Source organism: Fusarium oxysporum, chromosome V (genome assembly GCF_013085055.1).
Source record: "Fusarium oxysporum Fo47 chromosome V, complete sequence".
Classification (NCBI taxonomy): Eukaryota; Fungi; Ascomycota; class Sordariomycetes; order Hypocreales; family Nectriaceae; genus Fusarium; species Fusarium oxysporum.
The window spans coordinates 118,692-133,612 of NC_072844.1; the positions used below are offsets into that span (position 1 = coordinate 118,692).

Consider the following 14,921-nt stretch of genomic DNA (forward strand, 5'->3'; position numbering starts at 1 on the left):
GTCGGTGGAATGAACTCTATTTACAATTTCTCATCACGTAGATCTAGCACCCACTTTCACAGAAAGGACACAGGGGCCTTCCTAGGCATAGAAGCAAGCAGTGGCCTGTTAAACCTGATTTCGATTATTGATTCTTGTTAATTCTATTACCCCTCTTCTTAGAGGTATTGCCTTAGGCTAACCCTATTTGAGAATCCAACTTATCATGTGAGCAGCTTATTCCAAACCCGAGGCTCGTTTAAGCTAAACCCCTTGCGGAATCATGTAATCCATCTTGATTACATGATACCTCCGGTTTGACAGATATGTTAGGACTTTTAGCAATCCACTATAAAAGCGGGGTTGGACCCAGAATGCGTTAGAACTTTTATTTCCTCACTGTATTATCTACTCTTTAAGTGGAGCTATTTTTAGTTAGATCTACAAGCAACATTGACATTCCTACCATAGGGCGCACCATGGCATTAAATCTAATTAGGGCGCGGTTCATTCATTCTACAATATATACTAACCATACTCTACACAACCTACCTTTTCTCTATTTATTTTACAATTACATCTCAACTTACGATTCAATATATATCCTCAAATGTCTAACACTTCAATTGAGCTTGCTATGCATAACGGCGCCGTGTCGGATGATACGATGCAGTTGCGGAACACACTCAATGAACGCTTCGAGGCTCGTACAACGAACGCTGAGTTCTGTTTGCCTCCTGCCGATGGCGGTAGAAAGGCCTGGCTGTTCTTGGCCGCTTGCTGGGTCGTTGAAGCTGTAACCTACGGTAAGTCTTCCTTTATTTAGAATGCCTTGAAACCAGCTAATCCATGTACAAATAGGCTTTGGCTTCTCATTTGGTGTCTTTCAAGATTATTACACTTATAATAAACCTTATGCAGGTTCTAATAGCATCGCTGTTATTGGAACTACAACTACGGTAAGAAACACGTTCGTTAAACCACGCAAAACCCGATTAACACGAGACAGGGTATGCTATATCTAGGAGCACCATTTGCAGTTATCTTATGCCGCTTGTATCCTCGCCAAGCCCGCTGGTTCACCTACGTAGGACTCTTTATCGCATCCTTAGCCATGGCAATGAGCTCTTTTTGCACAAGTGTAGAGCAGCTTATTGCAACACAAGGGGTATTATTCGGCATTGGCGGCTGCTTTGCCTACTGCCCTTGTACTCTCTATATCAACGAGTGGTTCGTTCGGCGCAAAGGCTTCGCTTATGGGATCGTTTGGAGTGCTGCTGGAGTCGGAGGTGCTGTATTACCGCTGATTCTTGAGTTTCTCCTTAAGAACTATGGCTTTCAAATAACTGCCAGAGTCTGTTCTGGTATTCTATTTGGAATGGCAGCTCCGTTAGCCTACTTTATCAGGCCTAGGCTTCCGCCCTCCACTGCTATGCAAAGGAGGCCCCTCGATATGCGATTTATCACATCTAAGGTGTTTATGCTCCACCAGCTGGCCAATGTGGTGGAAGCAACAGGATACTTCCTCCCGACTATCTATTTACCAACTTATGCTCGAATAACCTTTGGAGCTTCTACTATATTATCAGCTTTGACAATCATTCTGGTCAATATTGCCACGAGTATCGGCCTGATGATCATGGGTTTTCTCAGTGATAAGCTTGCGGTCACGACTTGCATGCTTATATCAGCAGTGGGCGTAGGTATCTCTGTCTTATTGGTCTGGGGATTCACGGCGTCTTTACCTGTTCTTTATATATTCTGTGTTATGTATGGCCTATTTGCTGGATCCTGGGCTTCTATTTGGCCTGGCATTATGAGAGAAGTCTCTCAGAAATTTCAAGATGAAAACGAGTATATTGATCCTATTATGGTGCATGGCTACCTTTCTGTGGGCAGGGGAGTAGGCAATATTATATCAGGACCGTTGAGTAGCTCTCTTATCCGAGGTCAACCGTGGCAAGGAAAGGTCATTGGAGGATATGGAAGTGGATATGGCATTCTGATCTTGTATACTGGTTTGACAGGCCTGGTAAGTGGTATGAACTTTTTGTGGCGATATGTAAACGTGCTGTAAGGGGCAAGCATTGCTGAGTTTTTAATATCTCCTTATCTTTATAAGTTCGCCGATAATACACAAGTAAGCAGATAGGCATTTAGTTATTACGAGACCTTAATCGCATCTTAAGCCTCACATTCAATTACCGATTTTTGTTATATCTACTATAAAGATACTCGCTCTCTCATTCGCTATGGTGACACTTGCGGCCTCGAAGACGGTCCCCTTGCACCCTCTGACTACTGATACTCTTGTTAGTCAAGCTCTGGCCGCGCTCGGCGGCGAGAAGGCCATTGCAGGTATTGATGGAATCACCGATCACTCTCCAAAGTACGTCCGGCAGTAATAATCCACCAATCACGTAACTTATCAAATCTATCGAGTGTCTATCATTCCCGAAGCCTTCTGCAGAGCTACAACATGGACAAAGCAGACACAGCTGTCGAAATCTCTGGCTCTCAGAATGTATCCTTCAGCTATTCCTCGGGTTAGTTGACCCAGCGAATTGACCGTACTTTCAAGCCCAGTGATACGTAATGTCATCTCCCTCTCTAGTAAGGCGACAGGCTTACACCGCATTAGAGTACTGGTATTGGGCATCTGCTAGACTTGATGAGTTCGACTACTCTCTCGTTGTTTGCGGCGGTAAAGATGGATTTGCATGCTATGTTCGTGGAAACAATCAAATCTGGCTTCCTGCAAGCCTTACATCCGGATACGTTGATGGTGAGTTTGGGCTTCTGTTCCTGCTCCTGAAGTCAGTTGATGACTCATTCACTGTTATAGCTGCCCTCCCAGAGTCTCTCGTCCTGCAAGGAAACGTCTTTTCGCCAAAGCTTTTGTTGGAGGTAAGTATTAGACATTCTGTTGGGAATCACCAACTGCAGGGTTTGCTGACATACCTAGATGAACGCTCATCATGGTACCAAGCCTATTAAGGTTTTAATCAATGGAATCAATACACCTGCTGGTAGGTTTCCAGCTTCGAATATGGCCATCCTGATCTAACCAGGATAGTTTATGATCCCGTTCTCGAAATCACCATTATCTTCGATGCTTCTAGTCATCTCCCTCACATCATCCGCACCGAAGAGAATCACATGATCTATGGACCTTCGACAAATGACCTTAACCTTTCTCAATACAAAGCCATCGAGGGCATCACATTCCCCCACACCTTCCAGGCCGTTTATAACTCCACTACGCAGAAGCTAGATGCAACACTCGAGTAGTTCATCGTCGAGGAAATCACCATCAATCCCAAGTTTCCCAAGAACTACTTAAATGGCCTATCGGAAGGAAAAGGATTCTTCCCCAAAGACGCGCCCAAGAGGACTGAGGGTCTAGGCCATATGCACATTCTCGAATTCAGCAGCAACATGCCTTGGTCTGGCCCTGGGTCCGGCATTGGCAACAACACTGTCGACAGTATCAAGCACAAAAATATCATTCCCGGTCTACCCAACACTCACTGGCTTATCATCAATGACGAATTTCTGGGAGTTAAGCAGTTCGTGATCGAGTTCGAGGACCACGTTATCGTTGGCGATGCACCTCCCCAGTGGACCAAGCAGGTGATGGAATGGATCGACAAGAACATTGGCAAGCCTATCAAATACCTCTGGGTAAGCTCCCAAAATTGAGGATAAACCGAGTTTTCGTGACGGGAAACTAACACTCCTGCAAAAGCCTACTCACCATCACCGTGATCACAGCGGAGGAGCTGCTGAGTACGTTGAAATTGGGGCCAAGTTGATCGTCCTTGAAATCGCAGCGAGCTACTGGTCGAGCATCCCCGGTGCAGAGCTCATCACCGTCAAGTGGGTTTCCTGTATCAATCGGCTGAGAACTACGATTTAATTGTCTGCTAGCGAAACGCACCCCTACGTCCCCAGTGATAGCAAGCACCAAGCCTGGTTCATCTGGGAAGCTCAAGCCACCCACTCCATTGACTGGTCATATGCCTTTATCACTGACAAGTGCCCTACCAACAAATTGGGCTTTGCTATCATTGAGGCTGACGTATGGCACCCTGGTATTCCTGATGCCAAGAATGACAGGTGGGAGATGCGAGAGTGGCTCGGTCAGCTTGATAAGGATGGTCTGCCCGAGACCGCCTAGTAAGTGCTCCCTATTACTCAATACATAAAAGAAGAGCAAGAAACTGACGAGATTCCAGTGTTCTTCCAACCTATGGTCAGATCAGACAAGTCTCGGAACTTATTGAGCATACTGACTATGTATATGCCCCAAAGAGTGTTGGTGACTGGAAGAATGGATGAGCTCTGTACAAGGCGTGATTGGACTATGGCCCCAAGGTTATGTGGTGGGGTATAGTTTATATGTTGTGTTGGGGCATCAGCTGGTCATTATGATGGAGTCAGATGGACCCAACAGGGTGGCGATATAAAGGTAGACTTTCATTTGTGTTCTGTGTTTCGCAGTCTTTGGATGTTCTGCAGCCCTGGACATACATGTTAGCTAGTTAGAATCTTTACATGAATTTTAGAGCTCTATTAAGAGTAATTAGTTCAACAGGCCACAGTGATTGAATGACCTGCCTGTCACTTCCAAGGTTTCCACTAAGCCTTTATAAATGGGGTATTTGTACTGTAGGAATATTCTCTGGGGGTACTGCCCCCAGAGGCGTGCTTTACACAAATTTATGCGAGATCGATTTTTGTATCTTTGTCTCGCTAAGCCACAAGGGAAAGGCCCGAATCGACAAGGCTTGTTGCTAACACAAGAAGAGCAAATACAGATAGGAAACAGCGCATTTGTATCCGGATGGTTGCTCGAATCTGCAATCTATGGCCTCAACAGCGGTACCTAGGAATTATTGAAGCCCCGAACGGATCGAACCTATCAGCGTGTTAAGCATAATAACCTTCACTCACTAACTTAATTTTAAGCTTCTTGATCTGCTAAAGCTTGCTCCCTCTCTCCCTCTGTATTAAATATTAGATTATACTACGGGCAAAATACAGTCGCTATTCATTCTTGTCTTTCGTTTCCAACACCTGCCTTGGGTGATATTTTTCTTGAAGTTATACTAATGGTAGCTGGCTTCATGCATAATCACAACGCTTTCTCTGGAAAGTCTCGCAGATCAAAATTTGAATCGAGAGTAAGCGGAGTAACAAGGCGTAAGCACTAAACGAGGCTGATCAACGCCAGCCACGAGTCATTCGTCGTATGTTTATTGTCTGACGTAGACTAGCGCGCGTCTGTATCGGCACGCGGTGCTTTATTAAATGCCGCCCTCGCCTCGAAAAAGCGCTTCCCGAGCGGACACAGCTTTCGAAGCCGCGACCGTATCTCCTCACTCAGTCCGCTTTTGTGACAGTCATAAATACACAAACGGATACAATATGAGTGCCTCAGAAGGTACAGTGGAGACTCGTCTAAATAGAACCTGCGAGGTATGATGAACGAATACTCGTCAACGCCATTGCTAATGCAAGTCCAAGGGTTGTCGGAAGAGGAAGATCAGGTGCATCTCGGACCTTTCCAACTCACAGCCTTCGTTGGAAAAATGCAACCGCTGCAGAAAGCTGGACATTGAATGTGTCTTCAACGCTCCAGCCACAAGAAAAAGACGGAGACGCAATGAAACAAGAATCCACGAACTTGAACAGAAGCTCGAGGAAGTTCAGCGGGTGGTTGCTACAGGGCGCCAAGGAGACCTGTGCATACCACCAACCTCAGAAGCCTCGCTAACGCCCGCGAGTAGCCAAGGCTCATTTCCATCATTTGGGCGCATCTCAACCACGTCTCCCAGCCATTCTACATCTTACGAGACTACTAGCGAATCGCCGGTCGAGGGAGACCCTGTGTCGCGAGGAATTATTGAAGAGTCGCTCGCAGAAGAATTATACACCAAGTTCTTTACTGACGTTTTACCGCATTACCCTTTGATTCAACAGGACGCTCCCCTCTCATGGCGGGCTTTGCAGCAAGATCGACCAGCACTCTTCCGGGCCATACTGGCAACGTCATCAAGTAGCTTCAGGCCAGATCTCTGGACGCCACTCTTTCGAGATGCGGAGCGATATGTCATGGAGTAGGCCATGATTTACGGTCGGAAATCCATAGACCTCATACAAGCTGCTCTGGTTTTTGTAACTTGGAGTCATCCTCCGGACAAGTTCCAGTATTTGAACTTTGGCCAGTTTATTAATATCGCAGCTACTATGGTAATTGACCTGCGATCCTCAAATGACGAGCGATATCAAATTCCGTCGTCTAATCCTGAAGTTTTACATACGAAGGAATACTTGGAAGCTGTTAGGGCGTTCTCAGCTTGCTACTTTCTATGCTCAGGGTTCAACCCCTCTTCCTAGTCTAATATCCCGCAATTATGCTAATGTATGTCCAGTATTGCCATGTCATTCCGTCGGCCGAGCACGCTATACTATGGCCCCTGGGTGCAAGAGTGTATAAATATCTTAGATTCTCCAGCTAGCACACATCTTGGTGATCGACGTTTGGCAGCATGGATCAGACTCCAACGGCTTGCAGAAGAGTCTCTTGCCATAGCCAGAGTTGGGTCAGATGAGAACTCGTCAAGATTTAATCATTCGGACCCGCGTACCCGTTTTATTCTGCAAGGCTGTCTCGAACGAGTCAAGGATTGGCGGCAGAATCTGCCAGAAGAAATTATGACCCGTAAGATTGCCATCACTAACTTTCGTTCAAATAACTAATACTTAAAGTAACTCTCGAGATACACTACCATGTCATCCTCCTTAACCTCTATGAGCCAGGTCTTTATGATAATCACGAGTTTCGAGATTTTCGCCCTCCTTATGCTATTCATACTTTCCTGTCAACGAACACATTCGCTCCGGATTTGCCACAGTATGTTGATGCGCGCATAGAATGCCTGGATGTGGCTCGGAACCTGATTCAGTTGTTCCTTCAATTCTCCCCCAAAATCCTACAGCAAGTGCCCGTAATCGTCTTTACCAGGATGATGTATGCTGTTGTTATGATCATTAAACTCGAGGTTTTTAATAGACCGACCACCGATGGAGGGGATATGTCGGAAGCTGAACAGATTGCTGCTCTGGACTTAATGCGCCTTGTCCTCGAAAAGCTCAAATTATCATCGGACGAAGGACGCTTTTTTATCCCAACAACCTTCCATGCCGTGTTGGGGAGATTGCACAGCCGATGTGTCGAGAGTTATTGGCGTCTGGCCATGGGCCAGAACGAGATGAACCAGATCATCAAACCTCTCATGAACCTTCAAGTTCAAGACTCGAGCAAGGAGAAAGAGGAAACATCTTCAGAAGTGCACCGGGAGCGTCCGATTCCCCAGCAACAGGTCCTTGGACTTGAGTATCTGTCTCAGCAGACGGAAGATGGTGTTTTCCTAGACACGTCCATATCGCTAGATGATTGTTTTCCAAGTCCCGCAGCCAATTCTGGTGTAGAAGTGCTTTGGACCAATTTCTTTAGCAAAGGATTTCTGCCAACAGGTACAGAACAGGGGTTTGACATGAGAATCATGGGTACTTAATAGACGCACTGATATTTTGGGCATCGTTGCAAAGTATATAAAAGACCTTCTCTGTAGAGGATGGCGGTACGGTTGTGTCTTAGATGTCAGCCTGGTTAGTAACATAATCTATCAATCTAGCATCCATACTAAGGTAGAGGCCAAAGATTGTTCCACCTGCGACAACAGATCACCGAACAGAAGCGGAAGCAGCAGTTCGACCATCTCGAGAGTACTATGGACCAAGTTGTCTCCATTTTCTTAACTTACACTGGCCATCTTATAAACTCAGAATGGCCCTGACGTGACTCAGATCCTATTAGCAAACTCTGGCAATTAATATAAATTATGCATTCTTTGCTGCAGGAATATGGGGCATGGACGTCACCTAGCCCACTGCGGCAGGCACCCACGAATGCGATTCTATCTATTCTGAAGATGCCAGTTGAAGACGAAGGCAGACACCATGAGAATGAATTCAGCTCTCGTATGAATGTCTACGGGTGGCCTGTGTTCATGCACTAGGCATTTTGCCTTCCCTTTGCCGCCCAGTCAAACCCTGACCAACGGGCTTCATCCTGCATATCCCCGTCTATGACTTCCAGGTCCAGCAGATCAATCATCCTCATGACACTTTGCTGTACCATATCATCGATAGAGCTTGGTCTCGTATAAAAGGCCATCACTGGCGGAAATACCACAGCGCCGCCTTTCGTCACTTCAAGCATGTTCTCCAAGTAAATGCTCGTCAACGGCGTTTCTCTAGCCACCAGAACAAGCCTTCTTCTCTCCTTCAGTGTCACGCTTGCCGCGCGTACGATGAGGTCGTTGTCGTAACCCATGCGTATGCCTGCTAATGTTTTCATACTGCATGGAACTACAATCATGCCATCTGTGCGAAAGGAACCAGAGGATAGTGAGGCTGAGACATCCAGCGACGAGTGTGTGACTGAAGCAAGAGACTCGAGGTAAGAAGTCGTGTTATTTGGAACTTCAAGTTCATATTTGAGTGTCGCCCCTCCCCATTTCGACATGACGAGATGAGTCTCAACGTCGAGTTCCCGGAGGCGTTGGAGCAGAGCAACTGCCAACGGTGAGCCAGTTGCTCCTGTAACAGCAACGACAATACGTTTTGGACGGCCATTGGGTCCAGGCGAGGAGGACTGGTAGCGTGCTTGAGCTGGCAAGTGACGAGCCATCGAAAGTTTTGGGAGATCATGCCCGCTGAAGAGCCGTAACGGGCGAGCAAAACTGCGCATCTTAGAAGAAGAGAACTCGGCTAAAGCTGCTGAATAGTTCTTGGGTGCAATCAGGAGTCTGATGGTTGATTTGAGATTGACATAGATCGCAAACCGGATCTACTGAGTAGCGTGGATACATTGTAAGTATTGCAATCCTTGTACGAGTAACAGAGTCGATCAGCTTGAAAAGGAAAAAGCAATAAATCATTGCATAGGGTTTAGTCAGACTTTACAAACGTGCCATTCAGGCTTTTGATAGTCGCTTTGTTACAGCATGCAAGGGTGTAAGCACTATGTAATGAAATGGGTGTGCCGATCTGGCATCATTCCAAGATTTACAATGCGCGAGGCAAACGCCACTTTTTATGGTCCTGCATTTATACGATATTCGCATAAGGCTTTCTTATCTGGAAACTCATCTTACGAAAACCAGCAGGTTTTATTAGCTAGAGCAATCCAACCTAGCCAATAGGCAATCTTGACGACAATTGACTTTGACAGTCCAAAGTGGACCCCTTGCAAGTCCACTGGCCACGAGGGACTTGAATATTAAACATTTAAAGGTCTCTACTGCATGACCTGAAATACGATTTATAGACGCTTTCGATAATTGAATTGTAACCCCGCCAGGCTGATATGGCTAGAGATAAAGCCCGAGCAGTACATGGGGGGCTGACAACGATGAAATGATAAGACCTCTGTCGCGCTGTTATTTCGGATAATCGGTACGGCTTCGCGATTAAGATAAGACTTTTTACATTGTGGCTTGCTGCGAGATGACAGATCGTTGCAGTAGTGCTTAATAACATGTTTGCTAAAGCTGACTACAGCGCATTTCCAGATGTGGTACGAGGCGGCCGACAATGCCTCACCCGCTTAAATTCCCTGAAGGGTCAACAAATTAGTGAACTTGAAATGAATATAACCTGCTTGAAGAAAATAAACTCATTATTCAATGGGAACCATGCAGCGATTTCGACCTACCTTGACCAATGGGCTCCTGGCGAGTCGTACATCCCGTCGTTCACTCTCAGCGGGCAGGAATTCTTCTCCCGCCCACCTTGACTTTCGGGCCTTTGTGGACACGTTACGAGAGGACAATGACTTGGCCGATGTCACTGCTGAAGTTGATCCCAAGCTCGAAGTTGCAGCTGCCATCCGTCTGGCATATGAACAGCGCACAAAGGCTCCATTGTTCCACAATGTGAAGGGGGCAAAGGACGGCCTATTTCGCATTCTGGGCGCACCAGCTGGTTTCTCCAGTGACCCAAAGTTTCCTTACCGACGTCTGGCACAGCACCTTGCACTTCCGAAAGAAGCCGGTGTGACAGATGTCATCGACAAGATGCTATCGGCAAAGGGAGAAAAGCCTCTTCTTCCAGTTCATGTCTCCACGGGACCATGTAAAGAGAAGATCATCATTGGCGACGACATTGATCTCACCAAGCTGCCTGCTCCTCTTTTGAACAAGGCCGATGGAGGGAACTACATCCAGACACTGGGGATAAACATCATACCCCATCCAACAGAGCCATGGACAAATTGGTCTATCGCGCGGGCGATGGTTTATGATAAGACACGAATGGTCGGTCTCATCATGAAACCACAGCATATTGCTAGGATCTTTGAAGAATGGAAAAAGACTGGCAAAGACGTCCCATATGCCATTGCCCTGGGAGCTCCACCTGTCGCTACCATGGCCGCCAGTATGCCCCTACCAGCTGGTGTCTCGGAGTCTGAATACGTTGGTGCGCTCTGCGGTTCGCCATTGGAGCTTGTCAAGTGTGAGACCAATGACATGTACGTCCCAGCAACAAGCGAGATCGTACTAGAAGGCACGATTTCCATCACAGATACAGCCAAAGAGGGCCCATTCGGGGAGATGCATGGCTACAGCTTTCTCGATGAAAACTCCCAACAGCCTCTGTATACTGTCAAAGCCATCACTCATCGTAACAACCCAATCCTACCAGTTTGTGTACCTGGACGCGCAAATCTCGGCCCAGATGAGACGCATACCATGATTGGAACCCTTGCCTCCGCAGAGATTCGGCACTTGCTTCAGCAGCACGGTTTGCCGGTGACTCAAGTCTTTGCCTTGTTCGAGACACAGGTCATTTGGGCGGCTGTACAAGTCGACCGCAAGAAGCTCGCTGAGATGAAGACGAACGCCAAAGACTTCTGCACGAAGATAGGAGACCTTGTGTTCCGCAACAAGTGCGGTATGCAGATCCACCGTCTGCTTGTTGTGGGAGAGGATATCAACCCTTTCGACATGAATGATGTCACTTGGGCTTTTGCAACAAGGTGCAGACCAGCGATGGATGAGTTCCATTTTGAGGATGTCCCTGCTTACCCACTCGTGCCGTACATGTCGCATGGACCTGGGACAAAGCTCACGGGAGGAAAGGTCGTGGCTAATTGTTTGTTGCCGGAAGAGTATGAAGGGAAGCAAGGCTGGGTGACATGTGATTTTGAGAATGGATATCCTGAAGATGTCAAGAAGAGAGTCTTGAGTAGACGTCAGGACTTTGGTATATAATGGCTAAACTACGCTTGCATTAATTGGAAGCCTACTATTCTCTGGTAATGTGACTATTTAGTTTATTTCTTTATTAAAACTTGTTTTTAAAACTCCTAGCCTTGGAAAGACAGCTAAGAGCACTGAAAGAGAACCCGAGCACCAGGATCTTTGACAGCCATGGAAGAGCTAGAAAGTTACAAGTATTCTTTTAGACTTATATTTGCCGAAGAACCTCTATCATTATTACAAATCAGCGATGGGACGCCTGAGAAATAGAGATCGCGAGTAGGGAAAAGGAAACTCCCATAAGCAGAAGACCCAGCAAGGCTCTCCAAAAACCTGAAAGGGGGCTTATACCTCTGCTAATAGCGATGAGAAGTCTTTTGAATTGAGTGGATGTTCTGAGACATATACGCTTACTACAAGCGGCCATTCAGTTGAGAATGGGCAAGATGATACTTCCGCAGCGAATAGTTCGAGCAAGAGCTCCCTAAATCTGATATTGGTATGTCGGGCAATGGACTTGAATGGACGGTTCCTCTGAAGAAATGTCACCCTGGGCGCAAAAAACATGATCCCATGCTTCTGCCCAAAACCTGCCTCCAATTCGTTATGGAGCCCCATCGATACATGTGCTCCCTGTCTTGTAAGGGAGTTAGGAACAAGACGATCGATGATCTCAAACCTTGGCTCCGGGTTCCTGCAGACCGAGCCAACACCATAAAGGCTAGTACCGAAAGCCTCCGTGGACCGTCACTCATGTTTGACGACATTGAGGATCACTCTCAGCTTCGACGCGGCAAGCCATCGGCTCTTTCTTCACTAGCAGGCCGCTTAATATGCCAAGTTTTAAATAATTCTATATCAACTATATAATACTATTTAATTTATAGAGTGTATTTAAAGTCGGGTCGCAGGTCACCTTGAACCCACTTCTGTTCATCTGACAAACTGTCCCATTTAGCATCCATCTTGCCAAGGCTGCGATCTCTGTTCATCTTTCGAAGTCCCAGATGCATTAAAATAGATCCACCAAGCAAGAAAACCACCAGATAGCCAAAAACAACCCCATGTCCCGTATAGTAACGGGGCTTTTCGCGAAGCAAGTAGATGTTTGATGACACCACGCCATTCAAATTGCCCCAGCCTACCACCACTCCCAGCACAAAAGCACGCTTTAGTGACCCCTCAGTGTTATTGTTCAACCAGGAGAGAGTGTTGGGGACGGTAGGGTAAATGCCTGCTGCACCGAGGAAGACACCGACGTACTGCACTGTCGGGTTAGACGTCGCTATAAGCATAGCAAAACCAGCAATGCCAAGCAAAACAATGGCAATATTGCAGTAACCTCGCTGCCGGGTCCTGTCGCCGTAGAATCCCACACAAATAGTAAGAGCCGCTGCAACTGCATAGGGGGGCACAGAGAGGAGCTGGGCTTTCGTACCTGCATGCCCCATGCCAGCAATGATAGTCGGAAGAAACAGGGAGAAGGCATACAGAGGAGTAAGGCAGCCCATATAGATAAGCATATATCCATATGTTTTCCAGTCTTTCAAGGCAGCAAACATATGTCTCTTATCGAAATCCTCAGCCGTTCGACCCTGCCGGTCCATAATCAAGCGACGTTGGATTCGAATCTGGTCATCAGGACTGAGGAAGCTTGCTGTTGCTGGCCAATCAAAGACGAGCCACCAGCACGCCAGACCAGCAACAATAGTAGCAAGACCCTCTAAGATGAAGATCCAAGCCCAACCGGGTTTCCCGCCAATTCCATCCATTTTTGCAATAACTGCTGCAAGCAAGCCTCCAAAGGAGCCTGCTAGCGCAGCTGCTGAGAAGAAGATAGAAGAACGGATGCCGATTTCAGAGCTCTTATACCAACAAGAGAGATAATAGTTAACTCCAGGGAAGAGTCCGGCTTCGGCCATACCAAGGAAGAAGCGAGCAGCTAGCAAGCCCTTGACGTTGGTAACAAGGCCCATAAGAGTCATTATAAGTCCCCATGTCAGAATAATAAGAGTAAAGAATAAACGAGGCGTGATCTTCTTGAGCAGTGCATTTGTTGCAGGTTCAACGACAGCATACGAGACGAAGAAGATCGTCAATGCATTATTGTAGTCCCCTTTGACCATCTTAAGATCGACTTCGAGACCAGCTAGGCGAGCGTTTCCGATATTGGTACGGTCGAGGAAGGATAGGAGATAGAGAAAGGATAGCCAGGGGATAAGCGCCAGATCAACCTTCCACATCAGCTTCTTTTCCTATTTTGATTTGTTAGCTAGGTCATTCCTTGGCATGTAGCGCGCCGTTGATTTTACTTACAATGGCTTGACGCTCTTCCACCGTCTTTCCGACATCAGGGTCTGGTAAATGAGCCAAAAGCTGGGCTCGCTCATATTCGATGGTCGTGTTGTCGACCTTTTCAGTCTCAACTGGGAACGGCTTCTCGAGATCGGCCATGGCGATTGTAATCGACTGATGCTGGGACTAGATGTCGAAGGGGCTTGTGACTCAAAGGCGATACCACAAGTAATACCACTGCCTCTAAGATAGGTAGGGAGGTAGCTTGGGTGGAAGAATCTCCTACGAGTTGTGCAGGGACCTGTTTATCTATACTTTCGGTGAGCTTAATCGCACTTACAATACCGATGGGTGGTCTCCAGTATCGTATCCTTCCGGAGCATCCGTGGTCCCCATGGTGGCCCGGTTCTCACAAGGTTCCATCTATCCTCCACCTTTTCACCCCACGGGGCGATAGACTTCTACGTAGCTGATTGCTGCCCATAAAGGTTAAGGTTTAGGCTGCTAACCCACATGGCGAGGACACGACAACAACGGACTTTAAATTCCGTCCTTACCCGTGCGTAATTGCGAAGATGTAATACTATAGTAGACTGTTGTTAATCCCATTGGAGCCCTCGGAGTTCCGAGCTTCGATGAAACGCCCGAGCCGCAGGGAGAAAACGGCAGCCGCAATACACTAGAATAATTAGTCTGTCTCTGGAAAGATGATCCAGAACCTTTGATGACGAATAAGAATTCATCTTTTGGTCACTGTGGCAAGTAACCAGCCGTGCGCCTGAAATAAGGTTTCGGTTCTGTGATAACCTTGAATTAAACTCAGGCGGAGAAGTGCGGGGTTTTGGTAAAGATCTTTCTAGACTCCAACTGATGTCTCGCTACCCCAACAAGCCCCATTCCTATGCGCCATTTTGTAATACGAGGCTTTATAGTATTGGCGGAGTATGATCTCCTCAGATGGAGAAGCCAATAATTCCCTCAATGCCAAGTGTTTCTAGACCATTTTGGTGTCAAGTAGCGGGCGTAACTTGAACTCTGCGATCATATAGCAATATCTTCATACGAATCTCGTGAAGAGGGCAGAACCAATAGTCCTCATTAGGCAGTTCATTAAAATCACCCAAGTACCTAGTACGCATCTGGTCTCGTCAGGCCGCCAGCAGTAGATCCTTGCCGTGGCAATTACACGGTTGGGGGAGTGCGGCATCGCTTGGCACCTCCATGTGTCGGGAAGTTGCACCAGAGCTTTCGCTGACTGGCCTTAACTTTGAGATAAGGTCGTAAAAGATCACACTCCACGAGGAAGCTCGGCCA

At 47.0% G+C, this 14,921-nt stretch overlaps 6 protein-coding genes across 6 annotated transcripts; 4 read left to right on the forward strand and 2 right to left on the reverse strand.

Annotated features, from left to right (window-relative positions):
* Positions 1-589: 589 nt before the first annotated feature.
* FOBCDRAFT_181953 (major facilitator superfamily domain-containing protein) lies at positions 590-2,146 on the forward strand (the record flags this gene model as incomplete). Its single annotated transcript, XM_059608575.1, has 3 exons — positions 590-785; positions 841-938; positions 989-2,146. 3 exons carry the CDS (start codon positions 590-592, stop codon positions 2,054-2,056), a joined length of 1,362 nt encoding a protein of 453 aa, XP_059467150.1. The 3' UTR covers positions 2,057-2,146.
* An 85-nt stretch (positions 2,147-2,231) lies between these two features.
* Positions 2,232-4,320, forward strand: FOBCDRAFT_239517 (uncharacterized protein; the record flags this gene model as incomplete). Its single annotated transcript, XM_059610260.1, has 9 exons — positions 2,232-2,368; positions 2,422-2,525; positions 2,621-2,764; positions 2,801-2,886; positions 3,013-3,225; positions 3,271-3,663; positions 3,728-3,853; positions 4,019-4,158; positions 4,218-4,320. 9 exons carry the CDS (start codon positions 2,232-2,234, stop codon positions 4,318-4,320), a joined length of 1,446 nt encoding a protein of 481 aa, XP_059467151.1.
* A 1,089-nt stretch (positions 4,321-5,409) lies between these two features.
* On the forward strand, positions 5,410-7,562 carry FOBCDRAFT_239518 (uncharacterized protein; the record flags this gene model as incomplete). Its single annotated transcript, XM_059610261.1, has 5 exons — positions 5,410-5,460; positions 5,509-6,101; positions 6,171-6,362; positions 6,417-6,706; positions 6,754-7,562. The coding sequence occupies 5 exons, from the start codon at positions 5,410-5,412 to the stop codon at positions 7,560-7,562; spliced, it is 1,935 nt and encodes a 644-aa protein (XP_059464806.1).
* A 500-nt stretch (positions 7,563-8,062) lies between these two features.
* Positions 8,063-8,800, reverse strand: FOBCDRAFT_239519 (flavo protein; the record flags this gene model as incomplete). The annotated part of the gene is made up of 1 exon (XM_031183071.2): positions 8,063-8,800. One exon carries the CDS (start codon positions 8,798-8,800, stop codon positions 8,063-8,065), a length of 738 nt encoding a protein of 245 aa, XP_031038713.2.
* A 789-nt stretch (positions 8,801-9,589) lies between these two features.
* FOBCDRAFT_250084 (3-octaprenyl-4-hydroxybenzoate carboxy-lyase-domain-containing protein) lies at positions 9,590-11,378 on the forward strand (the record flags this gene model as incomplete). Its single annotated transcript, XM_059610899.1, has 2 exons — positions 9,590-9,792; positions 9,824-11,378. The coding sequence occupies 2 exons, from the start codon at positions 9,590-9,592 to the stop codon at positions 11,322-11,324; spliced, it is 1,704 nt and encodes a 567-aa protein (XP_059464807.1). The 3' UTR covers positions 11,325-11,378.
* A 770-nt stretch (positions 11,379-12,148) lies between these two features.
* On the reverse strand, positions 12,149-13,887 carry FOBCDRAFT_181959 (major facilitator superfamily domain-containing protein). The gene is made up of 2 exons (XM_031183073.3): positions 13,629-13,887; positions 12,149-13,567 (listed from the first exon to the last, which is right to left on the reverse strand). The coding sequence occupies exons 1-2, from the start codon at positions 13,764-13,766 to the stop codon at positions 12,194-12,196; spliced, it is 1,512 nt and encodes a 503-aa protein (XP_031038715.2). The 5' UTR covers positions 13,767-13,887; the 3' UTR covers positions 12,149-12,193.
* Between the last annotated feature and the right edge of the window lie 1,034 nt (positions 13,888-14,921).